This window comes from Cherax quadricarinatus, chromosome 95, assembly GCF_038502225.1.
Source record: "Cherax quadricarinatus isolate ZL_2023a chromosome 95, ASM3850222v1, whole genome shotgun sequence".
In the NCBI taxonomy this organism is placed as follows: domain Eukaryota; kingdom Metazoa; phylum Arthropoda; class Malacostraca; order Decapoda; family Parastacidae; genus Cherax; species Cherax quadricarinatus.
The window spans coordinates 764,012-791,101 of record NC_091386.1 but is presented as its reverse complement, the minus strand read 5'-3'; the positions used below and the strand labels follow the sequence as shown (position 1 = coordinate 791,101).

At 37.0% G+C, this 27,090-nt stretch overlaps 1 protein-coding gene across 10 annotated transcripts in view; it reads right to left on the bottom strand.

Moving 5' to 3' along the window:
• Positions 1 to 932: 932 nt before the first annotated feature.
• gpp (DOT1 like histone lysine methyltransferase grappa) overlaps positions 933 to 27,090 on the bottom strand; it is a 409,864-nt gene continuing 383,706 nt past the window's right edge. For 8 of the 10 annotated variants that reach the window (XM_070104816.1, XM_053798787.2, XM_070104817.1 and 5 more), the window contains 2 exons: positions 15,636 to 16,568; positions 933 to 12,784 (listed from right to left, as the gene is read on the bottom strand). In XM_070104816.1, the coding sequence (XP_069960917.1) occupies positions 15,637 to 16,568 (932 nt within the window). In that variant the 3' untranslated portion in view covers positions 933 to 12,784; position 15,636. Of the gene's footprint in view, positions 12,785 to 15,635; positions 16,569 to 27,090 lie in introns of those variants that run through there. The other 2 variants (XR_011394677.1, XM_070104823.1) reach the window with 2 other exon arrangements.

Genomic DNA, 27,090 nt, shown 5'->3' with positions numbered 1-27,090 from the left:
TTTATGTCTTGAAAGAGCATGTGGTATGGGACAAAGTACCTGACATTCCTCTGGGTACAGAGTTAGATTTGACTTCAGATACGCCGCCACTAATTGGCGGCATATCTGAAGCTCGCTTGTAACTCGGATTTTGGCTTGCAACTCAAAGCAAAATATTGACTGAGTGACAGCTCTTAACTCAGAAAACTCACAAGTTAGAGCACTCGTAAGTCAAGGTACCAGTGTACTTTATTAGCATGATCAGCATCGTTCACTCTGCTGCACATCCCACTTTCCCAAAAATGGAAGCAATATTTTGAGGTTAGTAATGGGTGTCAGTCATCACTTGGAATTCGGGAGTCTCTCTCTCTCATTTATCAGAAGATAGGAAAATAGGGGATTAGCTACCTGCTGTGAGAGGCAATGCTATTACCTCTTAAGTACCTACCAGATGGCCTGCCAATGTCTCACCAGATGGTCATTTCCATCGGATAGAGTGACACGACCACTGCAGCACTAGCAATGGAAGGTATGTTCGAGCAAGGCTGATGGTACATTGTCTTCTTTTAGTAAAGGGAGGGCTGTATGACCGTAGGTGGTTTACCACTTACTTATGCTGATAAAAATAGTAATGGGAGGGTTGGAGGTATTTACACTTGATCCTAGAAAGCAGACAAGGTCAAATTCTTCAAATGAAGAACCCGTGGCACAACAAGGGATGCCTTTTAAAGGGGTAAATAAATTGCTTGACCTGTCAGTCCTAAGAACTAGAGCCCAGCTTTAGATAGGTCTTCACAGTTGCAGCATCCTTGACACCAAGTATCAGTTCAGTGTAACCAAAGACAGCAACAAAGACTTCAATTTCCCCATTATATAATATTGTAGTCTGCTCTCAGGGTAACAGAATTCAGGTGCTATAAACCTGTAAGGTAATAAAATTAAAGCTTTGTATATAAACAATTGAGAATTTTATTCTGAACAATGGATACAATTTTACAGACATCATAGATAAGAACCAAATACATGTACTCCTGATCATAACCCAGCCATCTTGTCAGAAATTGGATGCCTAGCATTATTTACTACTGACAGCTTACAAGGCTTAATTTCTTTAAATTTTAAAATTCTCTTGAACAAAAAAATCCATTTTTGAAGGCATCAAATACTGCCAGCGGAAACTTTCAAGTCAGAAGGAGTACAATACAAAAAGATAATTTTACATTAAGTACAGGTAGGGCAAATTTTTTTGTACTTACAGTCATGATCCCACAAGTGAGTAAACCACATATGGACACGAGGGCAAACGATCAAAAGCTGGACACTAATGTTTAATTTATTCCCAGAGGACTTAAAAAGTACTAATTCTCATTTTGCAAGAAAGGTTGATGTTAATGGTTAATAACAATTCATTCCTAATAGTAAAATCCTGTTAAAATGTCCAGATTCTGAAGATTTATGCCATCATTGGCTGGTAATGAAACTCATTTTTTCTGAGGTGGTTTTCCAATGCTCTTATCATCTTCAGCCTCAAAATTACTTGACCTGAATGATAATGAAACCTATTTACAAGTTCCTGCTACTGTTGACAGCAGTTTGAACTCGCCAAGCCCTTGCTGTAAATAAATTTGTTTGAAATTAGTTGAGCTCACAGCTTCTAAAAAGTGGATGGATCACATTTAAATTACAGTATTTGATTCTGGAAGATAAGACATGTGCTATTAATCATCCTTGTTTTTGTAAACCATCAATGTAGTCACTTGTGAATAGACATCACCCCAACAGAATAGTGACTGGTAAAGCTGGTAGCCCTAAGAGCAAATATATGAACATACTGTAGCAAGACAGAACATCCAATATTAGCTAGTAAGGTTATGTTATGGAAAATATTGTCAATTGGATAGTTTCTAAAATACTGAAGAAGACATGCCAATACTAATAATTTTTACTTTAGTTTTTGCAATGATAAGACAGCAATAGGAATATTTTCTGAGATTGCATTTTGTTATTCTGTAGGGATGAAGTGTAACCAGACTGGAAATATTTGGCTTTAGCTTATAATAAATTTATAAAAAAAAACTTTTATAAGAATTAACAATCTGGTTACTGATGTACACAGCCTAAGCCATCCCAAGCTATAAAAACCATAGGATGGCCTCTATAAAATATGTATAGGTATGATTATGTAGACAATGTACTCATTACTGTGACTCAATAAAACCCATGAGAAGTAACTGGCAGTAGCAGGGGCATTAGAACACACAATGAGATCAATGATTGTGACCCAGCAACACAACAAAACACTTTATCTTACACTATTTACAATGCTGCCTCTCAAGCCTTCCTATCAGGTGCCTGAGCAGTGAAGACTTAACAATATCTACACTATCATTCTCTTTGAGAGAAAAATTCACGCACCAACTTTAATGTGCATGAAGTTTATCTGGCAGTTTAAGATATCAATTATATTGTTTGCAATATTTATGTATTTTATATCTAAGTTGGTTTGGTATATAACAGACTACTGACAGAAAGGCCATCAAGGCATGGAGCTCTTATGAATGGCAGTGAAAAGAGGTATAAAAATCAGTCATGTATTTTACATTATATCAAAAGGTTGCATCGAAAGACAACCACCTTGTCTTTTGTCACAGTAGAGCAAGTTGCACTTCCTACTTCTCACTATACATAACTACACCCAATCATTGCAATAATCATACGCCTTTTGGGAAAGCCTCAGTCTGACTGGTGCTGATGCCCAATGTTACTTAAAGCTGCAATATGACTGGTGCTGATGCCCACGTACTGACATCCCAACATTCAGAGTGCAGCTCTGCTTCAACAGATGTAACAGTGTATCATCATATGAGCTATGATTTACACTAATGATCACTGGTTGCATTACCACTTCTACTTAAAACTCTACAAAACATATAATTTAAAAAATCATAATTGGGGTACAAGATACTCAACATTTTTAACAGAAAAACAAATTAATTTGTATCACAAATAAAACTAGAAGAGTGGGTAGAATATAGGTAGTTAAAAGGGGTAGGGGATATGGCAAACTATTGAACCAAAAACGTCTCGTAAAATTTGAAGTTTGTGCCCTCCTCTATACCCTGGCTAGCACATCAACCTCCGTACAACAAGCTATAAAGTCATCCATCACATAGATTCTTATTACACATTAAGGTCCATCTCCTTTTAAATATAAATGATATACAAAATAAATAAAAAAAAAAAAAACACTGGACTAACATATACACACTTCTGTTTGTTATGGCAGTAATGAATATCTACCAACACAAAGTTAGCAAATAACTTCCACTTCTATAAAGGATGGCTCACACACACCCTAACCATGCTAAATGCTAATAAAATAAAATCATATAATACATGTTCATTAACACTGATTAGTTTATTACTTTACTGGTTAAGTGTAGGTACAGCTAAGATAAGAATGTGGGAAAGTTCTTCGGCTCCCGGCACCTTATATTAGCAGTAGTGTAAATACAACTAGAGTGACATGTGGGGAAGTCTCACAGCCCCTGGTGCTTTACATTATACTGGGTGCTTTTGACACTTGTGGCAAGATTCAGCCGCTCGGTATCATAATGTACGTTATAGATTAAAATTAAATTATAACATTGCATTATCAATCTTAACATTTTTGTTCAAATTTAAAGCGTCTTCAAATTATGTAAACTCAGAAACGTAACAGACCTATTTAACTGAATTACTTAAATTTTATAAACAAAACCAATTATTGAAAAACTTCTATGATAAACACAGCTGCACAACTCTAAGAGCTTTTGCATTTGCCTAATTTTATTACCTTCATATATTATTATCAGATATTGTGTGTACTTAATTAAATAATGCTCTACAAGGTGATTACTTTCCTATGGGAATTATACTAATTTTATGCTATTACGGAACATAAAAATCCTCCTCCCTCTACAAATGAATTTAATACAAATGTCTGAAATTAAATTTGAAATGTATGAATTAAGAGGAAAGTATTTTAAGGCAACAGACCTAAATCAAGCTGTTGCAATTGCAGTTTGGTGTTAAGTATATGCAAAATTAAATGTTTTCCTGATTTCACATGGCTAATTATTATTATCATAACCAAGCACTAAACCCATAAGGGCCTTTACAAGGCTAAGCTTCCCTCATTGTTCCTCCTAAAAACTATCATTTACATCTAATTCAAACTACAGTATTTCTATCCTATGTATCTTTTCATGCTCTATACTGTGTAAATTTTTATTTTATAGTGTACCTACTTGAAGTTCCTAAAGACTTTGTATAATACTGTACTACACTGATGATATAGTACATACAAGTCCTCGACTAGCTGATCCTTCGAGCACTGGAGATAATGCTGTCTTGCCAAATGGTATAAGTGCCAATAGCCTATACAACCCATCCTCATTTTTGCCTCACTCATTTCTTATTCATTACCCAGTGTTCGCACATTTATCCAAAAATCAAATTTTTATTAATTTAGTTCAGGTTAAGTGAGCCTCTATATACACATTTGATCTCATATAAGCAAATTACAAAAATAGGCGAGATACATGAGGTATCTCCAGGAAAATATGCTTGCTAAAATCAAAAGATTATCGTGTGTCGTGTGAGGACGGGCTGACATAAATGGTAGCTCCCAACATGGCGCCAAAGTAAGACCAGTAAAAGATTCAAATGGGGAATAGATATGAGTAACTAGCGCTGTATTTTAATGCCATACTAACACCTACATCTGTATTAACAATTAGTTATTTTCCTATTAACTTATTTCACGTGAATTTTTTTGAAACCCCATAGTGGTACCTCGGGATACGAACGGCTCAAAACTCGAACAATTATGTAAGTGTATTTATGTAAGTGCTTTTGTAAGTGTATTTTTGGGGGTCTGAAACACACCAATCTAATTTACATTATTCCTTATGGGAACAAATTTGTTTGGTATCGGCACTCGAACAGCCTTCTGGAACGAATTAAGTTCGTATCCCGAGGTACCACTGTATAGTGATTCCCCCCGACATGTGGTACAGCAATGAGACTGGATTCATAGCAATGTCATAATATGAATTCTTCCAAACAAGAATTTAGATCAGTTTTTGCTTTAAAAACCTAACAAAATATTTGTAAATTTAGTAAAGCCTCCAAATAAAACATTTATGTAAAAAATGAAAATGATACCAAGAGATAGAATTCAGCCTTCTGTGGGATTACCTTATCCCAATTTCATGTAAGGTTTATGTAGTGTGTTTCTCACTAAATTTTGTACATTAAACAATTATATAAATAACACTATTTGGCACACACTTTTTAAATGGGCTGAGGGTAGTAATGCATTAATACTTGGCCTTACTGCCACCACTGCTAACCTAACACTGCAAGTCTGCTGCATTAATTTCAACTGTAAAATTATAAAAATTAATATTTCAATTATAGTAATAAAACGGAGCATCAATATTTGTATATTTTGGCTAAGGATATCTTAAATCGAATTAATAAGGAAAATCTTTTTCTTAAAGTTGTTGCACATAATGCATTATAACAGGTTTGCAATGAAAGTTTTCTAATATACACTAATAATAGTAAAAAATACAAGAAATGTAACTCCAATAAGAGCACATCGACCAGTTTCTCAGCACTCGACCCTAGTAATGTAAAAATGTGGCAGCTAGAGCTTGGTACCCTCAAGGTACCTAAACTCTGAGACAGATCCGTCTACATTCACTATCACACTTAAAAATCAAGCTAAGCAACATATACTTTGTGTTTATCAATGTTTTCAAAAATCATTTATCATAGGTTACATCCAATTTTTTATGATCTCTTAACTTTCATAATTTTAATATAAAATTTACTAAGATTTGGCAGTAATGTACAGTACTTTAGTTTTGTGAACATTTAGTGACTAATGTTATGATGCACTGCAGCAAACTACGTTCCTTTAATAAGAGGATAACTTGTGGTGTATGCACCATGAGTTTGGTAAAAGTTAGGCTGATTTAAATTATTTTAAATTTACCAATTAATACTGTAAATCAATAATTGCTTAAATGCTTTTAATCCGGCATTAACCATTATTTTCCTGAAAATATGATTAAGAAATTATGGCGTCATTTTATTTGTCAACAACTAAAACTAAAGGTGAAGGATAATTAATTAAATCCTTTCTTTTTCCCCTGGGAGTGAATACATCACGTCTACTTGTATTGTTTTTAACTTTTTACTACGAAAATATGACATTTTGAATAAAATGGAAATTTTTTTTTTTTTTCAACAAGTCAGCCGTCTCCCACCGAGGCAGGGTGACCCAAAAAGAAAGAAAATCCCCAAAAAGAAAATACTTTCATCATTCAACACTTTCACCACACTCACACATTATCACTGTTTTTGCAGAGGTGCTCAGAATACAACAGTTTAGAAGCATATACGTATAAAGATACACAACATATCCCTCCAATGGAATTTTTTTTTTTTTTTTTTATCAACAAGTCGGCCGTCTCCCACCGAGGCAGGGTGACCCACAAAAGAAAGAAAATCCCCCCAAAATACTATAAAAATACAATGGAAATACTATAATATATTCCAAGCTATTACTATAATCGCAATAAAACATTGTATTCAAGATTACTTCATATCATATTTCGTGGGTTACTGGATGCATTTTTTCCCCATAAAATGTCTCCAAAAACCACCCTGTGTCCTATAAACTGAAGGTCAGTGATGGGAGCAATAAGTTGGGGTATGGGGTGGGCTGTAGCTCTCCCAGTTACATCTGATGCTGAGCCATAGAAACTAAAACAAGTCTTATAAGCCGCGAAATATGGTAAATCTTTACTGTATTTAGAAAAATGTCCTGCATAGGCAGATCACATTAAACTCCCTCATTTAGCTCATTTTCATAAACTATTATTTCATATCGATGAGACAGGATGCAAGAGGCAACTCAAATATGTGTACAGTAATTTTTCTTATTAACACATCGACCGTCTCCCACCAAGGTAAGGCGGCCCGAAAAAGAACAACTTTCATCGTAATTCACTCCATCACTGTCTTGCCAGAGGCGCACTTACATTAGAGTTATAAAACTGCAACATCAACACCCCTCCTCCAGGACTCGAGTCCGCCCTGCCGGTTTCCCTGAATCCCTTTATAAATGTTACCTTGCTCACACTCCAACAACAAGTCACTATTAGAGTAATAGGAAAAATACATATAGCATTCATCCTGAAACTCTTCTTTAATTTTTGGCGGTACAAAACCGTTTATGGAGCAATTACTCTACATTTACTTGTACCTGTATAGGTTAATTATTTCTGTATAATATTATGCTAAGCTATTGGCACTAAACAAATGATACATTTTAAAATTAAGCCAAATGTTAACATTTAAGCCCACTACTGATATATATTGTGTTTTTATTCAGAAAGCGAGGTTCAGGTTAAGGTGTGTAGGAGAGAAGGGACCTATTTCTTAGCGAAAGTATGACTTTGAGAGGGATTCATGATGTAACCAGGTATTTCAGTAGTTTGTGAGGGTTTTTTTCCCAACACCAGCCATCTCTCACCAAGGTAGGGAGTGAATACTAGGGGGTTCAAAAGAAGAAGATTAACAGATGTTGGATCTGATAAAAAGTGAGTTATCACAGTTACTCTTTGCTTATGACAGTTCTTTTGGGGAAATTTAGGAGGGGTTGTAAAAGAAGGAAATTAAAAGAGAGCACACAAAAAAGCAAGATGATGAACAAAAAAAAAAAATAAGCAATGACAGACTGCATATCTGATTTGAGAAAGCTGATGTATTTACTACAGATGTTTCAGAGTTAACATATTAGCAGATGGGTCTATGACAGAAGTGATGAGCCATAGTTGGGGGGGGGGGAGGTGAATGGTGTCTTGAGGTATCTGTGGGAAGTAAGTTCCCTATGGAAGCAAAAACGGAATGTACCAGAGTATAGTGGTACCAACACTTTAATATGGGTGAGGTATGAATGTTGAACACTGTGGCGAGGAGGCTAGAGGCAGCAATGTCACATCTCAGAGAAATGTGGTGTGAATATGCAGAATATGGAGCTTAGAAATTGAAAGGTGATGTGGGGTCACCAAGGGTATAATTCAGAGGGATGAGGTGGTTTGAGCATGTGAAGAGGGCTAGGTTGACAAAGAAGGTGCATATATCTTGGCTGGAAGGTAAGAGAGAAAAGGGTTATTACAGGAATGATTGTAAAGGTATAGGAGTCTTAAGTTTTTTGCATCTTGATCATCCAGGAAATCTGTGCAAACATATTAGATAAAAGTGAATGGAGACAAATGATTTTTTATTAGGCATGCTGTTGGGATGTGAACAAGGTAACAGTTATGAAGAGATTTTAGGGAAAACATTTATCCAGACTAGTCCTGAAAATAGAAAGGGTAGTGTCTGCCCCCTGGATGGGTTGGGATGTTGCAGTCAGAGGGTAATCTGAATGGTAATATCAACACACTTCTGGCAAGACAGCAGTTGAAGAAATGATGATTATGTTTCCTTTGGGTTACCTTGCCTTAGTAGGAGATGGCCATTGAGATAAATAAAATTCTTTGTCACTGCATGCTCTGAGAAAGGTATCCTAAATCAAAAAGGAAATATTACATGAATAAGAACTATTAAGAAAAATAAGAAAGTACCAGGTGTGTACTGAATATAAGTAGAAATCTGCAAAATTTACTGCTTATCATGCATGCTCATGACAAAGAAAATGCCAGAAGTGCTGTCAAAGTGTGAAACATTAAACAGGCTTCTGTTCCACATTTATATGACAGGATGATAATACCTACCTGGACTGTCATTTCAGACAGTCTAACTTGTGTGGATAAATATCCCTCGTGAGAAGTTAATAACCCCACTGAAAGGTTAAATCACCTCTATTGTTGTGTTCTGAGCACTTCTGCAAAAACAGTGATTATGTGTGAGTGAGGTGAAAGTGCTGAATGATGATGAAAGTATTTTCTTTTTGGGGATTTTCTTTCTTTTTTTGGGTCACCGTGCCTCGGTGGGAGACGGCCGACTTGTTAAAAGAAAAAAAAAAAATTACTGACTGCCACTGAATAATTATTAATACCATATACGTACAGTATTTGAGAATATAGCATGTTAAACTATGACTGACATGCTATTGATACTATAAGTTATTTAGGATTTTTCACTTGTATTTATATTCTACATAAAATATGCCCCAGTGTTTTCATACTGTTTACTTTTCTGGTTACATATAAAGTTTGTAATAACATTTTGAGGCAAGTGAAGGACAGTTTATCCAAGATATTAGCTGTTCGTACCTACAATCATATGTAATGTACATTACTGCCATTTGTAAGTAAACTCAAATATATCATGGTAATAAAGCAAATTAAAAATTATTAAATGAACCATAGAGTAACCTGATACTGTCACATCATTGCAAAGTTGGTACAAATATGTGAAGTGCCTTTTTTTTTCCCTCTTCAAAATGTAGTTCAGAACACAATAACACAAGTCTACAAAAAATATTTGATGGGAATTAATGAAGAAGACTTTCCTTAGCTTTATCATAAAATAAATATTGAATTATATGAATGTTGACCAACTATACAGGCAACTATAAGAACATAAGCTTCTTGCAATGCTTAAATATTCTGCAATGATTTCTTGATTTCTAAAACAGCATTAAGATAAACAAAAGTTTCCAAAAACTTTCGCAAAAACCAAAGAATATAAATGACAGAAGATAAGGCCAACATAACAATATTTGTATACCACACTGGTGATGTTAACTCGAGGTGAGAGAAGCAGCAGGATCAGTGGACCAAACCCACCAATAATTGCACTCCTCCCTTGGAAAGGTCTCCTGCATATTATTATCACACACGGATCAAATCATACAATGAGGTAAAACAAAACTAAATAAATAGTATATAAATAGAATTGAGCATACTTAAATAAATCCTGAAAGATTTTTAAATGAACCAAAGCACCATAGGTATATCTCATCATCCAATGTAAATTGTGGCAACTGTTACAAGTTAAAGATTTTCTCTAAACAAAATTTAAAGTCAATATAATCAAAAATTAATAGTCACTTGAAAATCTGAACACTGCATATCATGAAATGTTGCATCTGAGGGCTGTTATGCAACGCAAATATATGAATGTAACACTGACATCCTTTTCAGTGTAGTGGAACATATTGAATTTCACTCAACTATTCTATATTTAGTATAGTATTATTAATTTTTTGCCTTAACTGTGACTTAAAAAAACAATAAGTGATTATTTATTTTTTTCTATGTTTTAGTGAGCCTACACCATAATTAACAAAGATATTCTACCAAATACAGTACTCTTCTCTAGACACACATCCACAATGAAGATTTATTAGCAGTGTTTTGCAATAAGATCTCAGTTCTTTAAGCAATCATTCAAATGAAGTGGTAACCTGTCATATTTGTGTATCAAAAATATCTAAAGTACAACAAGTATTAGTCACCAAATAAAAAATAAATAAAACATACTTCCTCAATACAGTACCAACATAGAGTGCACGAGGTCTCCTCCAACTAATGTGGCATTACATTTGCTCACTCCCGTCCATTATTTAACGTTGATAAGAAATCTCCGCAAGGAGCTACCGCAAAGACATCTAAAAATCTACAGATTTAAATAGCCAAGATATTTAAAAAAAAATTGCAATTGGTCCCTTAATTGTATCTATCAAAATCTAGGAAGATATGAAACTGGCAGTTCAAAATTCACTTTACTTCCAACTATTACTAAACCAGTTGAATGAAACTTCACGTTTGTGTTGTACATAATTCAGGATGCTGTCTTGCATATAACAAGAAAATTAGCAAAATTTAACATTTGTCAATGGAAAAATGGTGCGTGGTTCATTTGTTGAAAACTTTCAATGGCAGTGCAATCATCTCACTAAAGTCCTTATGTGTTAGTATCAGCCAGTGTTAGGGGAGTGATACCTTATCCCTGCTTCTTGTACAATCTATATAAATAAAGATTACATAAAGTTTTTTTTGCATCTATATTTAATGAAGCCTAGGTTCGGTTAAAAAAAAAAATCTAAAACACTTATATCATAACTGCTCACTGTCAGAAATGCCACATTGTGATCACAAAGTTGAATCTGTGAAAATTTTCCCTATTTGGGAATAACTGCAAAAGATTACACTTGCCTGGGAATGAATGTTCTTGTAATTTTTAGCCTACCTGCAAGACAATCCATGGCAAGTATATATACAATCACAGTTAGATTTTCCTGAAAGCTCTCTTATATTCATTCAAGTTTAGAGGAAGACCCACAGTTAGGTTAAAGAACACACCTGGTGAAGGAGGAGCAAGTATGGCTGAAAGTACTTTAACAAACAATAATAAGAAAAATGCTTCAGTAGTATTGGCAATAGTCTGGCTAGAGGGGGACGATGCACTCGAGTACCGAGAGCAACAACCTTCTCAGAGTGGGATGAAGCACTCTAATTTGAGAGTACATAATGACCTGTCCTGAGTGGGATGAAGCATTCAGGTACTGAGAGCAACAACCTGCTAAGTGGGATGAAGTACTCGAGGGGAAAAACAATACAAAGCACGAATCTCGCCACCCGGATGACTCGCCAATACTGACTGAAGCATTTGTATCTAGTAAGTGTGAGTCCGATCTAAGCTTGTGTTAGTTTTTCACGAGTTAAAATATTGAAGTCGATACAGTATCCGAATCCCTCCTTAAAATATATTAACATGTATAAACCTCTTGAAAACTGAAAAGCTATAAAAACAAAGCTAAATAATACATCTGTTTTTATCATGGTGTAAGTTTGAGAGATTTAGAGTAATACTTGCTAGTGAGAGCCAGAAATACAGCATATACGAAGGGTTCATTTCCTCCACATTGTTAATATTCACACCAACTACAAGCCCTACCACATACAGCTGATATCGACATCCGTAGCTTAACAGCTCTGTGGATTACTTGCACACACTAATGCTCCAGCAACTCAGGATTTCTGCTGTTATGTCAGCTTGTTATTCTCTGTCTTATATCTGAAGTGTTGGATACAATAATGCCATATATCATACAATTGTAAATGATGCCCACAAATTAAATATATGCAATATAATTTCTTTAAAGGGAATTAAATAACTGCTGGAGCTATAGAGAATGCAAGAGATAACACCAACACTTACAGTATTTCTTACAATCCACACTTGTCTCCAGCTGTAATTAAAAGGAAAGTCATAAAATATTTTATTTAATTGTACTATCAGTTCACTTAAAATGTCATAAGAAAATTGTTTTCATAAAAAAAAGTCTACAATGGGTTAACTGTAAATTTTGAAAATGCAGAAACTGAGTAGACCCAGCGGCCTCAAGCCAGTTCTCCTTAATACTGCAACAATTATGTGATGGTGGCAGTTGAAGAGGTGGTGGTGATGGTGGTTGGTGGTGGTGGTTGGTGGTGGTTGGTGGTGGCGGTGGCTGGTGGTGGTGGTGGTGGTTGGTGGTGGTGGTTGGTGGTGGTGGTTGGTGGTGGTGGTTGGTGGTGGTGGTGGTGGTGGTGGTTGTTGGTGGTGGTGGTGGTGGTTGGTGGTGGTGGTTGGTGGTGGTGGTTGGTGGTGGTGGTTGGTGGTGGTGGTGGTGGTGGTTGGTGGTGGTGGTGGTTGGTGGTGGTGGTGGTTGGTGGTGGTGGTGGTGGTGGTTGGTGGTGGTGGCAGCGGTGGTGGTGGTGTCTTAATAGCTTATCTGCTCAGGTCTGCACAACTGAAAATTAAAACAGAATCAGCTAAATGCTTAACGAGGGGCAAGCTTATTAGTATCCTACAATCACATGGAAAGACTGAATATTTAGGACTACTCCAATTCCTTGGATCAAGAGGCCTTTGTTAGTTCAAAAAGACCACGAGGACAAAATAATAACCATGAATACAACAATAAGCAAAACTTTGGTAGTTTGGTAATTACAGCGGTACCTCTAGATACGAACACCTCAAAACTCGAACAATTATTTAAGTGTATGTATTTATGTAAGTGTTTTTGTAAGTGTATATTTGGGGGTCTGAAACAAATTAATCTAATTTACATTATTCCTTATGGGAACAAATTTGTTTGGTATCAGCACCCGAACAACCTTCTGGAACGAATTACTTTTGTATCCTGAGGTACCACTGTACTTTTGTAAAGCTCTAGTTAATGTGTTTTCTAGTTTTTATCAATATTTTATTGTGTTTTTTCTATAAGCACCAAGCAAATGGGGCAGGTAGTTTATTTTAATTTTGTTTAAATTTGTGCATTTTAAAAAGTATCGTAACAAAATAGTGCACTTTAAAAAAAACCATACCCCGGCCAGGATTGAACCCATGGTCATAGTCTCAAAACTCCAGCCCGTCGCATTAGCCACTAGACCAGCTAGTGGCTAGCTGGTCTAGTGGCTAACGCGACGGGCTGGAGTTTTGAGACTCTATGACCGTGGGTTCAATCCCGGCCGGGGTATGGTTTGTTTGCAATCGTGTCATTACTATTTCGTGAGTCGTAGTGCACTTTTGTACAGTGATATGGATACAATACAGTAATAAGAGGGTTTATAATGTCAAGCCAGTCACATACTCTACTGCAATATCAAAAATTAAAAATACTATATCTGAAACTTTATTTTATCTTCAAAGTTTTGGATATACAGTGGTACCCTGAGTTTCGAACAGCTTCCAACTTGAACAATTATGTAAGTGTATTTTTGTAAGTGCTTTTGTAAGTGTATTTTTGAGGGTCTGAAACTGACTAATCTAATTTACAATATTCCTTATGGGAACATATTCGTTCAGTATTGGCACTCGAACAGCCTTCTGGAACAAATTAAGTTCATAACCTGAGGTATCACTATATTTTTCATTTTTGATATTGCAGTTGACATAGCATAAATTCAGCAAGAAATAAGAAGGGAAGATAACAGTGTTAATGAGTCCCACGAAATGACTATCTTTTCCAAAGTAATACAGTGGACCCCCGCCTAACGATATTATTTCAATCCAGAAGTCTGTTTGGGTGCCGTTATAGACCTAATTTGTTCCCATAAGAAATATTGTGAATTAGATTAGTCCGTTTCAGACCCCCAAAAATACACCTACAAAAGCACTTACATAATTGGTCGAGTTGGGAGCTGATCGTTATGTGGGGGTCCACTGTACTTCAATTAGACGCAGAATGAATTTTAAACTATTTTGACAGATGTTACTTCTTGAAATGACAAGCAATGAGGCAAAATGTGTGAGCAACAAGGCTGCAAAGAAGATGATCCTGGGAACTATTTTTTTTTTTAACAAGTCGGCCGTCTCCCACCGAGGCAGGGTGACCCAAAAAGAAAATACTTTCATCATCATTCAACACTTTCACCTCACTCACACATAATCAGTGTTTTTGCAGAGGTGCTCAGAATTCAACAGTTTAGAAGCATACACATATAAAGATACACAACATATCCCTCCAAACTGCCAATATCCCAAACCCCTCCTTTAAAGTGCAGGCATTGTACTTCCCATTTCCAGGACTCAAGTCCAACTATATAAAATAACCGGTTTCCCTGAATCCCTTCACTAAATATTACCCTGCTCACATTCCAACAGCTCGTCAGGTCCCAAATACCATTCGTCTCCATTCACTCCTATCTAACACGCTCACGCACGCTTGCTGGAAATCTATTACATATAATATTCCTATGACCAATGCGAAATTTGGAAAATAGTGATACCTCTCATATCCGAACTACGTATATGGGCCGAGACCAGTTTGGAAACACGAAGTTTCTGGATACGTGAGGAGGAAAAATGCTCATCCGTACAGTCATATCGCCATTGGTGATGGCGTTGTAGGCTTAAAAAAAAAAAAAAAAAAAAAAAAAACGTTGTCTGGCAGTGGGACCAGACACTCTGGGCTCGAATAACAGCCTCCCGGATTTCACGGACCACAGGACCATAACCTTTTCAAATGGGCTGTGGACAGTGATGCTCCAAATACTCCAAAAATATTTGACACCTGCCCTTCCTGCCGAAGTTTTTGGTCTTGGAGGCATTGGGTCGTTGTCGTTGTCACTTTCAGAATGTTCTGGGTGCAACACTGATTCTGCAATCTCTGCATCCATCAGAGACTGCACACCAGGGCTGTCTTCGTTACACTCTAGCCAGTACTGCATGTCGTCTTCTGTAGTTTTTTCCCCAGCCTTGGACCAACCTGCATCCAAGTGCGACAACATTTCCCTCTTTTTTTCTAGAGTAAGCACATTCCTGGCCCTCTTTGGTGCCATACACAGGATAACTAGGACAAAACACAGCTGTAATAATACTACAAGGAAGGCAAAGAGTGTGGCTTCTAGTGGCCAACCAGTACAATACAGTGCACATCAAGTTTGATTTAGCCTTCTTCCATATCCGAATGATTGTCCAGATGTTTCGGTAATAATTTTAGAATTTTGCCCTTTCCCAGGGCCTGTTCGGATATTGGTGAGGTTCGGGTAATTGCAGGCCAGATATGCGAGGTATCACTGTATGCCAAAATTATTAGGTTAGCTCTCAAGTGCATTAAAGTAAAAATGTTAAAACTGACATTTATGAAGTCTACTTACATTAATGATGGAAGTATGAGGCTTGTGATTGTGGGCCCTGTGACCGCTGTGGTGGTGGTGCTGCAGTCACCAGTTGATGGTGATTGTGGTGATGGCGTGGCACTGATGGTGGGTAGGTAGCTGTGTGACGATGATGGTGATGGTGGTGGTGATGTGTGGTACTGCTGTTGTACGGCAGCTGATGTGACGGCAGTGGTGGTGGGGACCTTCTGCTATGGTGGTGATATGATGACAGATGATGAGATGATCTATTTCTCCACTGCCAATTTTTGCCTTTGGGACGGAACTTGCCGTGATGTGTACTGTTGTGGTGGTGGTGGTGGTGGTGATGATCTGCATCTATAGAACTTATTTGCTCCTTGTGGTAAAATTTCTTCTTAAAATGGTGATGATAAATGCCATGTTCCGTGGGTGATGTGACAGGCGAAATTAGACGTGTAGTCTCCAATTCTGGTGGAAGATATGGAGGTGTTTCTCCTCCCTGTGGAGGATAAAAGCCAGGTGATTCACCCCCACATCTGTCTGGGGAAGGAGTTGGAGGAGGAGAAGATATAGGAGGTGTACGAACTGGAGGTCTCGGCGACTGCGGCGTTGGAGGTCGGCCATCTGGGATGGGACTTGGTGATAATCTGGGTGGAGAATGAGGTGAGTAAGGAGGGGGTACAGTAGTATCACTGTTTCGTACAATGTCCTCTTCCTCCTGTCTGCTTCGAAAAGATGACACGTCACGTTCTAGACTGTGTGGAGGTTCTGCAATGGTTGGAGGTCGGCGTTCGCTGCATCTTGGCGATGCAAATCCTTCTTGTCGAGGGGATGTGCCCTCTGTGGACTTACGGCGTTTGTCAACTTCTGAAGCAAAGGCAACTAACTTGTCAAAACCACTGTTAATCTTGTCTTGCCACTTTTGTAATGGAGAATCACTTCTCTCCAATCCTGTGAATGTACAAAACATAATCCCTTGTAAATGGAAGAAGACAGAAATTATTACAAAATTATTCAAGAATATTAAAACAAAAGATCTCGCCCTTTTACTTTGAGATGAGGCTTACTAGATAATGAGCATAATGTATGTCAAATATTCCAGAAACAATTGAGCTGACCGGTGTCACTAGCCAAATGCCTCCACACAACCAGGGTCAAATGAACTGCTTCCTTAACTATTAATTCAGATGCAACTAAGTTAATGCAAAAAAAGCACAATATTAACATATAACAAAGTATTAGGATACAATTCAAAGCTATGGTGGAGACAGTTTTACGTTTGAGGTTTTCAGTTAAATAACTCAACATAAATGCAACACAATATATCACTATCATTAAATGTAAGGAAACTTTCACAAAAAGAATTCTTAAAACTGTTCTCAAACAAGATAAGCAAGACACTTATGATGGACGTCAAGTTGTCTCTGTTGTCTCGGTGTTGGAGACACCAATACTGTGTGTCGTGTCTTGAAAGAAGGATCATAGTGGTGAAATTAAACTTATGAAGACCTAAAGGAACTAGGGAGCAATGGAACAATTCTTCCACATACAGTACCACTGTTTGACCAAACCAGCTGATTGTATAAATACACCAACAACCATCTCAATCTACTAGCACTACTAACTTCCATTCAAACTCTTTCAGCAATTTTCATCTCGTCCATATATTATAAATGCTCTATTACAATTTCCAATGCATGGTTGCAACAAAATTAAATCCACCATTACAAGTCTGTTATACTAGTACGTACAGCCGAGGCTTCACCTCTATACACTAATTACATTTGCATGTAAAATTCAGCTGTTACGTCTGCAGTCTCACAGCCTCCCAATTATTTAAACTAAATCTCTGAATTGCTTATTGCTACCCCATTATTCCCTAAAAGAAACTCATCATTGGGACAATTTTTGTAGATTAATGAATGAATGTATCACTGTCTTTAATAAATGTTTTATAAGAAGGATCTTGTGAGCAACTCATCCATTCATCAGTTTTTTATACTAAATCAACCATTTTCCCACCAAGGCAAGGTGAGCCAAGGAAAGACACATTCACTGTCACTCTTTCAATAGCAGTCTGGAAAGAAGTGCACAGAAATCAAAATTCAGATAACCCTGCAAACTCAACATTCAAGCTTCATTACTGTTCTCCTTGACTTTAACCACTTCTCATATCTCTAATACTCCATATATTGTATCTAAAGCCTATACTTGATAATATATAGTAGGTCATTGTTTACAAGCATTTTTAATAATAATACTAAACATTAGTGAACATGCATCCAATTCTTTAAAGGAAACCTTCCAACCAACTCATCGTACATTATCTTTCTTACAAAATCTAAGCATCATACTGCCTCCATATATTCTGAATCCTTTCTCCTATTTCAATCATTCCAATATATAGCTAAGTAATTCCATCTTACAAGAACAGACAGAATGAATAATCAAGTGAGGTGCACAAATGAGCCTAAGACATGGAATGAGGAATCAACTGAGGTACATGAACAAGTCTGTGAGGTGCCAAGCCAAGTAGAAGGCACATCAAGGAAGATGAAAGTACAAGCAGAGGAAGACCAAAAAACAGAAGATAAGTGTGATTTATAATTTACTGATGTATGATGAAGGTAAGTGTGATTTATAATTTATAGCGTGTTTTGTGTAAAGATACGAAAGAATCTCAGGAAATGAAGTGTCTATTAAAGTGGCTAAAATGTCTGAAAGAATCTGGTCATTTGAATTCAACATATGCAAGACGAGGATATGCATCAACGAGTTTATGATGCCAAATGCACTTGATATACCTTAAATGCTAAAAGAATGGAGCTACAGGTAGTAGAGATCTCTATTTCTTATTTAAATGTCCCACACACAAAGGTAGTGGAGTCTTTATTGTCCCAACCTGCCCGACACCCACATCACCAACACCTGCCTCTCAACCTGCCCAACACCCACATCACCACCACCTGCCTCTCAACCTGCCCGACACCCACATCACCACCACCTGCCTCTCAACCTGCCCGACACCCACATCACCAACACCTGTCTCTCAACCTGCCTGACACTCACATCACCACCACCTGCCTCTCAGCCTGCCCAACACCAACATCACCACCACCTGCCTCTCAACCTGCCCAACACCAACATCACCACCACCTGCCTCTCAACCTGCCAGACACCCACATCACCACCACCTGCCTCTCAACCTGCCCAACACCAACATCACCACCACCTGCCTCTCAACCTGCCAGACACCCACATCACCACCACCTGCCTCTCAACCTGCCTGACGCCCACATCACCACCACTTGCCTCTCAACCTGCCCGACACCCACATCACCAACACCTGACTCTCAACCTGCCCGACACCCACATCACCAACACCTGACTCTCAACCTGCCTGACACCCACATCACCAACACCTGCCTCTCAGCCCATAACTTTCAAATGTAAATGCAATATCTCTCCTGAAAATTTTCTTTCTGGGTAAAATGCTCTATACATACTAGTTATGAGCCAAACATACATGCATGCAATATCAGTCCAGCAACTCAATTAGGTAATACCTGTTGGTAACTATAGGAGCAGAGCTATGCTACTGTTATCCCATCTTTGGTATTCAATGTTATATAAGTTTTTAAATTTCCAGCAGCTAAGGCACTTATTATCTCTTCTTGAAGACCATTCCATTGTTCCATCACTGTAACAAATTTTCTAGCATCCTTTCAGTACCACTTCAGTCTTAGTTTACAAGTCTGACCTCTTGTTTTCCCCTCTTCATGGTATTAAATAAAAAATCACCCTGATATATTCTTTCATATAGTTGTATGTTAAACAGTACAGTACTGTACATACATGACCATCATGTTTCCTGCTATCAGTCAGGGCATATCTTAAGTTTACAATGTTTCTTCCTAACCCTTAACTCTGAGAACCATTTTGAAGCTCACTGTTGATCTTTCTGTAACTTTTGAACCCCACACAATGCTGCATATCTTAATTTTGGTTTAACATGTGTAGTGAATAGCTTTATCAGTCTCATTAATATATATAAAGCTTACTATAATACAGTGGACCCCCGCTTTACGATCAGCTCCCAATGCGACCAATTATGTAAGTGTATTTATGTAAGTGCATTTGTATGTGTATGTTTGGGGGTCTGAAATGGACTAATCTAATTCACAATATTCCTTATGGGAACAAATTCGTTCAGTACTGGCACCTAAACATACTTCTGGAATGAAATAATATCGTAAACCGGGGGTCCACTGTATATCCCACCAGAGAATATGAATTTCTTACCATTTCATTAAATATAAAGTTTTTCTTCTTCTCTTTTTTAGTAATTGTATACAGGAGAAGGGGTTACTAGCCCATTGCTCCCGGCATTTTAGTCGCCTCATACGACACGCATGGCTTACGGAGGAAAGATTCTTTTCCACTTCCCCATGGACAATAGAAGAAATAAAAAAGAACAAGAGCTATTTAGAAAAAGGAGAAAAACCTAGATGTATGTATATATATATATGCATGTGCGTGTCTGTGAAGTGTGACCAAAGTGTTAGTAGGAGTAGCAAGATATCCCTGTTATCTTAGCGTGTTTATGAGACAGAAAAAGAAACCAGCAATCCTACCATCATGCAAAACAATTACAGGTTTTTGTTTCACAGTCATCTGGCAGGACGGTAGTACTTCCCTGGGTGGTTGCTGTCTACCAACCTACTACCTACTCCCGGACTTGAGTCCTGGAGATGGGAAGTACAGTGCCTGCACTCTGAAGGAGGGGTGTTAATGTTGCAGTTTAAAAACTGTAATGTAAAGCACCCTTCTGGCAAGACAGTGATGGAGTGAATGATGGTGAAAGTTTTTCTTTTTCGGGCCACCCTGCCTTGGTGGGAATCGGCCGGTGTGATAAAAAAAAAAAAAAAAAAAAAAAAAAAAAAAAATTCATTAAATATCACCAGTGACATTTTTCTGTTAATGAGAATTCCTAAATCCCTCTCTGTCTCAACTTATAGTTTTATTATACAGTTTAGATTCATGTAGAATGTTTTGCCTAATTTTATTTCCATTATATGGCACTTAACCACATTAAATTCCACCACCCATCTATTAACTCACAGAATGGACGGGTTTCCACATTAAATTCCACCACCCATCTATTAACTCACAAAATGGATGAGGTTCAAACCCATGGAAAACAGATCTTAAATAAGATCCATCCAACTAGGTACATTTTTATACCTAATTAAGGTCAGCATGGCTCCCACTGTGACCACAATGCAGGTTTTTACAGACAAATCTCAAACTAGCATGACTGTGACAAGCATCAGCTTAATACAGTGGACCCCCGCCTAACGATCAGCTCCCAGCTCGACCAATTATGTAAGTGTATTTTTTGTAAGAGCTTTTGTAGGTGTATTTTTGGGGGTCTGAAATGGACTAATCTAATTCACAATATTCCTTATGGAAACAAATTCGGTCTATAACGGCACCCAAACAGAATTCTGGATTGAAATAATATCGTTAGGTGGGGGTCCACTGTATTGACTTCAAAGGGACCTGAGCAAAAGTTTGCTACAACCATGTTAGTAGAAGAAGATTTGTCTGTGACAACTTGCATTGCAAGCTGCTTACAATCATGTTACTGCGATTTTACAAGTCATTCGACTATTACTCTAGTTGCTCAACTAAAGGTCTTCTTGCTGGGATATACTGTAGCCATTTTTATTTCTTACTAATCTTTACCATATTGGCCATTTTTCATCAAGGTAGAATGATCTAAAGAAACTATATTCAACATCACTCATTCTGTAGCTATCTTGCCAGATGTGCACTAACATCATAAGTCAAATGACATCCAGAAATGCAACATCCTTCCCACCTCCAGAACTGGAACATCCCTACCCATCCTTTATTGTGCAACCACTACTTTCTACCTCCTGAACTCCAGACACACATGCAACTGTGTATGTGGAGTGGGGAGAAGCAAGAGTACAAGCACTCTTACATTTACAATACTGCTATTACATTTACAATACTGCTATGGGCTGTAAGCCCATAGCAAGAAAGATATCAGAGCTGGAAAATGTAGAGCCCATTTACCAGATGTATGGAATCAATTAAACATCTCAACTACGGTGAATGTTGTAAAGTACTTGAAATGCAATCTCTGGCATGGAGAAGTGAGATACAGTGGACCCTCGAATTTAGTCGTGCCTTTTCTGTATGCAAAACTATTTTTATTATCTATAAAATGTATTTTTTGTTAATATTTTTGGGTGTCTGGAATGGTTTAATTGGATTTACAATATTCCCTATGGGAAATATTAACAAAAAATACATTTTTATAGATAATAAAAATAGTTTTGCATACAGAAAAGGCACAACTAAATTCGAGGGTCCACTGTATTTGATAATATACACAATCCTGTGTAAGGAAATACCTGAGAGCCAAACCCCTAATACACATACTGTCATGACAACTTATTGCTAGTCAGTAAAATATTTCAACAATATGTTCTAAATAAATAATAATAATCAGAGGTGGAATCCTCTAGAAAATGCCAACCACTGCTTTATCAGTAATCAACAAAAGCAACCTGAATGAAGGTGAATTATGTCTTGTATATAATACCTGACAATAATGAGTCTGGAAAACTGCACAAAGCCTTACTGCATTTTAGAATCAATTCCAAACAGAGATCTGAGTGTGTATACGTACAGTGCACAGCACATATCTACAGACCATACCTAACACATGCATGAGCATATACACCCAAACAAGTATGTATATGTAAATGTGCATTCTGACCCCACATAATATGGATGAATACATGTTATACATAAAAAGATACATACTGCATGTAAATCACATAAAATACATCCTGTACAAGTATAATATACATGCAGAACAGCACTAGCACTCATGATGGAGCTACATATCACAAGCTAACATACTGTATCATAGTAGTATTAAAAGGAACAGTTAAAAATAGCAGTTTTTACAGTGTACCGTCCCCGGTGATATTACTGACAACTTTGTATATGTACTGCATATCAAAACTCAAAATTTTGGCATGTTATTCAAGCTGAATGACTGGAGAATATTACATGTAACAAAAAACTTGGGTCATGAAAGTGGGAAGCACAGTACCTGAACTCGAAAGAATGTGTGAGGATGCTGCAATTCAGAAGGTCACTGTATTATGTTATTTTTGAAGTGATGGTATAAAAGCTACAGAATGAATGATATTGTGTGTATTTCCTCTGTGAGTCACCCTACCTTGGTATCAAACAGCCAATGTGGATAAAAAACAAAATAATGGCTACTTCCTGAAAATGAGTCAAGTCAATTTCACTACGAGGACAATAAACTACAAACATGAGTTGTCGCAACTGAGTACCTGTATTGTTCAAGTCTCGAATCTAATTTTTTACTAGGTTGACCCAGGTAGGAATTAGAGCTCAAGGAGAAATATACTGTTACATTTCTGGGAGGTTAGTAAATAAATGTCACCCTAGATGTTCCTAAAGTTCATCTTTACAGTAAAGATTTTAGAAGCCTTTGGTAGGTAGCCAAGTTCTCTTTGTATGGCAAAAGTAACAATTTTTCTGCACTTGTTCACTCATTGGTCAATAGTTTATGAATATGATGAGCTCTTTTCCAGCAGTGACAGTCAAATTTATATTGTGATTAGCAGACTAGGGATCTATTCTTTACCACCCCATGTGCTATATGATCCACAAAGGTTCGGCATTCTGCATAAAGAAAAACAACTTTTCTCCACTCTGTGATCTAAAGCACTTGCACAAGCCTGGTGGATGCTCAAGCCCCTAACAATTAAAACAAAACCTTCACACCTTCCTGGAACAACCCTTACATCCCAGATTTATGTACTCTATTAGTGAATCTATTCTGTTATATCCTCTCCAAATGTGCAAACCACCTCAACATCTTCTCAAACCTCTGAGTCATACTTCTCGTAACCCTCATACCATCTTTTAGCCTCCACGCAACAAATTCCCTGCATAATATTTATACCACACTTTGCCCTGAAATTTGGTATCTCTTCTGCCTTCAGCTACCCTCCTTTCTGCAATGTTTAAAACTCATACCTCACACCCATGTAAGAGTGCTGATAGCATTATGATACATGAGCTAAAGTTGCTTGTGTGCACTGGTGCCTCAACATGCCACCCACTGTATCTCCTTGTTTAGTCTATGGTTCGTTTCTTCTTTCATAGAAACATCTGCTAACAAGTCTCATGTGGACTAAAAATCAAACACCCAGGAAAAAAAATCTGTAAGATTTACCTAGTTACCGATCAGTGTTTATGGCACTGATCAATAAATAGGTAAATTCTACTTGCAGGTGAATTCACATTTTATTTTTAATTTGAAATTTTTACCACAAGTTTAGCCAGCAGCTCTTCTGCAGTCAGACTTTTATTGATCAAGCAAACTTTTATTGATCAAGCAAACTTTTATTGATCAAGCAAACTTTTATTGATCAAGCAAACTTTTATTGATCAAGCAAACTTTTCACTCTGTATTGAATGCTAAATTTGGCGAGTAAAACTTATCCTAATAAACTTTCCTGATGTTCCAAGTGTTTACATAAAACATTGCTGGTGAGTATATATTACTTATAATACAAGTAAAAACAGCTAAACAAGAAGAAAATGGATCTACACAACAGGTAAATTTGACTAACCAAGCAAGTCAAGAAGAATTAATAACCAAGTAAGACGAATTAAATCTGCAATCTCTCAATGGAAAAAATTCTGTCAATGAGTGCCTTAATAATGCTAGAGCTTTTTCCATAAGTTATAACAAATAAAGAAATACAAACCAGAACTAAGTCATCAATGCTTTGACCGAGGTGAAAAAATACACGCAAAATAAATCCCCATACTTAAAAAACCTATATCATCACTTGTGAAAAGAATCTTCAAAAATTTCCTCAATGACATTGGCTCTACATCACAGGAAGAGAGCAGCGAATGACGACAGATTATACTGCTTAGCAATGAATATAGTTAAACTCCATAATTCATGTACCGTATACTAGCGTAAAGCCTCTCCTCACTTAGTGACGTACTCGTTTACCGATGCCTTGGACTTACGACGGGCTCTCTGACCAGTATACATACCTAAATAATGTATATTAGAGCTGATTTCCTCTATTCTGTTTATTACAATATACAGTACACTACTGTGTGAACATTTAAAAATATACCAGAAATGTTATAAATGGTGCAAAGGTGACATTAAAACAATATCAAAGATGGTTGACACAAAATCATTACCATTATAGTATGCTCCTCACTTAGTGACCAATTCATTTAATGACGTGGTCTCAGGAACGGAACCCCGTCGTTAAGCGAGGAGAGACTGTACTCTCTCCACAAATAAAAAAAAGTTTGGATCTCATTAATTACATTGTTAGTTCAGTATATATTTAAAAAGCGTTTTGTTTTTCTTTCATCTTAAACTTCATTAGTTCACAATCTTTTATAGTATTATCCTATTATATTACTCATTTTAATCTTTCAATAGTTTTTCTCTTCGACACGCCGGCTGTCTCCCACTGAGGGCGGCGATCCAAAAAAGAAATACAGTGAACCCCCGCATAACGATCACCTCCGAATGCGACCAATTATGTAAGTGTATTTATGTAAGTGCGTTTGTACGTGTATGTTTGGGGGTCTGAAATGGACTAATCTACTTCACAATATTCCTTATGGGAACAAATTCGGTCAGTACTGGCACCTGAACATACTTCTGGAGTGAAAAAATACCGTTAACCAGGGTCCACTGTACTTTCATCATCATTCACAATCACTGTCTTTGCAGGGGCCTCAGATACAACAGTTTAGATGTCACTCCAAACAGCCAATATCCCAAACCCTTCCTTTAAAGTGCAGGCATTGTACTTCCCACCTCCAGGACTCAAGTCCAGCTAACCGGTTTCTCTGAATTCCTTCACAAAATATTACCCTGCTCACACTCCAGTAGTTTTATTTATGCACAGTAAGACTGAGCTCTCCTTATAAACAAACGTATACAACAACCACTTTGCTTCTGACCACAACTGTAGTTAATGCACAGCTAACCTTGCTAAGAATGTCCATTGTAAAAACCAAGAGTATAACTGGTCAACCAAAAGGTTACATTTCTAAGTAAACATAATGATGCTATCAATGCCCTCCTAGAGTCAAGAAATTATAGCTTCTCATTTATTATATTAAAAGACATAACTAAAGCAAGATATAGTATATTAAACATATTCAACATATCTGGATACACAGCTATTCACAGCTGTAGACCAGATAAGGGGAGGTATAACAATCTACTAGACCAGTGGTATTCACTGTGCGGCTCGCAAGCCGCCAATAACAAGATATGCAAGCTAATATTACCATGTCTAATTTTCTCATTTACTATATTTCACTAGCAGCTCAGTACTACTTAATTTAGTTGAGTTACGCTAACTTGCAGTAGCTGCGGCTCTCTCAATCAATGTGTTTAACCGAATTGGCTCTCTTGCAAAAATTAGTGAATAACACTGTACTAGACAGATACAGTGTAACATGATAAACACAAGAAAATATATTTGCCTAGCTTCCTAATAGTAATTTAAGACACCAATTACAATTGGAGTCATTTATATAATGTCAAACACTAGCACAACAAACCTCAATGATGGTAACCTCAGTATCAACAAAAATCACCACATAGTTACTCGTGCCTTTAATATTAATATTTTTCAATCCAATAATACCCAGGTTACAACTTTCAAAAATTCTCTCTCTATGCAAGTATTAATTTAGTCCCCAAAAGAGTACAAACTATTGCAATAATAAAAATAATAGACAATCTAAACTGCACTTGATAATAATGAATACCCAATTGCAATATTTATTGGCCTTTGGTATTTTTACTCTCAAAAATGTCCTATTAAAACTGAAGGATCATGGGCTCAAGAAGTCACTCCTAAAACTATACTAAATCCTATGTAACTTACAGGCTGGCTCCAACAAGTCAACATGAATGATATTACCACAAAGACCCTTATGGGTTCAGCGTATGGTTATGATAATAACAATAATAATCTACTCTATCAATAATTATTGGCAATATTCCTGGCCCTCTTGTGTTCCTTTTCTATATCAGTGAGGTATCAGATGCCACCTGCTATTGATGACAACACTTTTCTTTATCAGTGAGGTATCAGATGCCACCTGCCATTGATGACAACACGTTTCTATATCAGTGAGGTATCAGATGCCACCTGTCATTGATGACAACACTTTTCTTTATCAGTGAGGTATCAGATGCCACCTGTCATTGATGACAACACTTTCCTATATCAGTGAGGTATCAGACGCCACCTGTCATTGATGACAACACTTTCCTATATCAGTGAGGTATCAGACGCCACCTGTCATTGATGACAACACTTTCCTA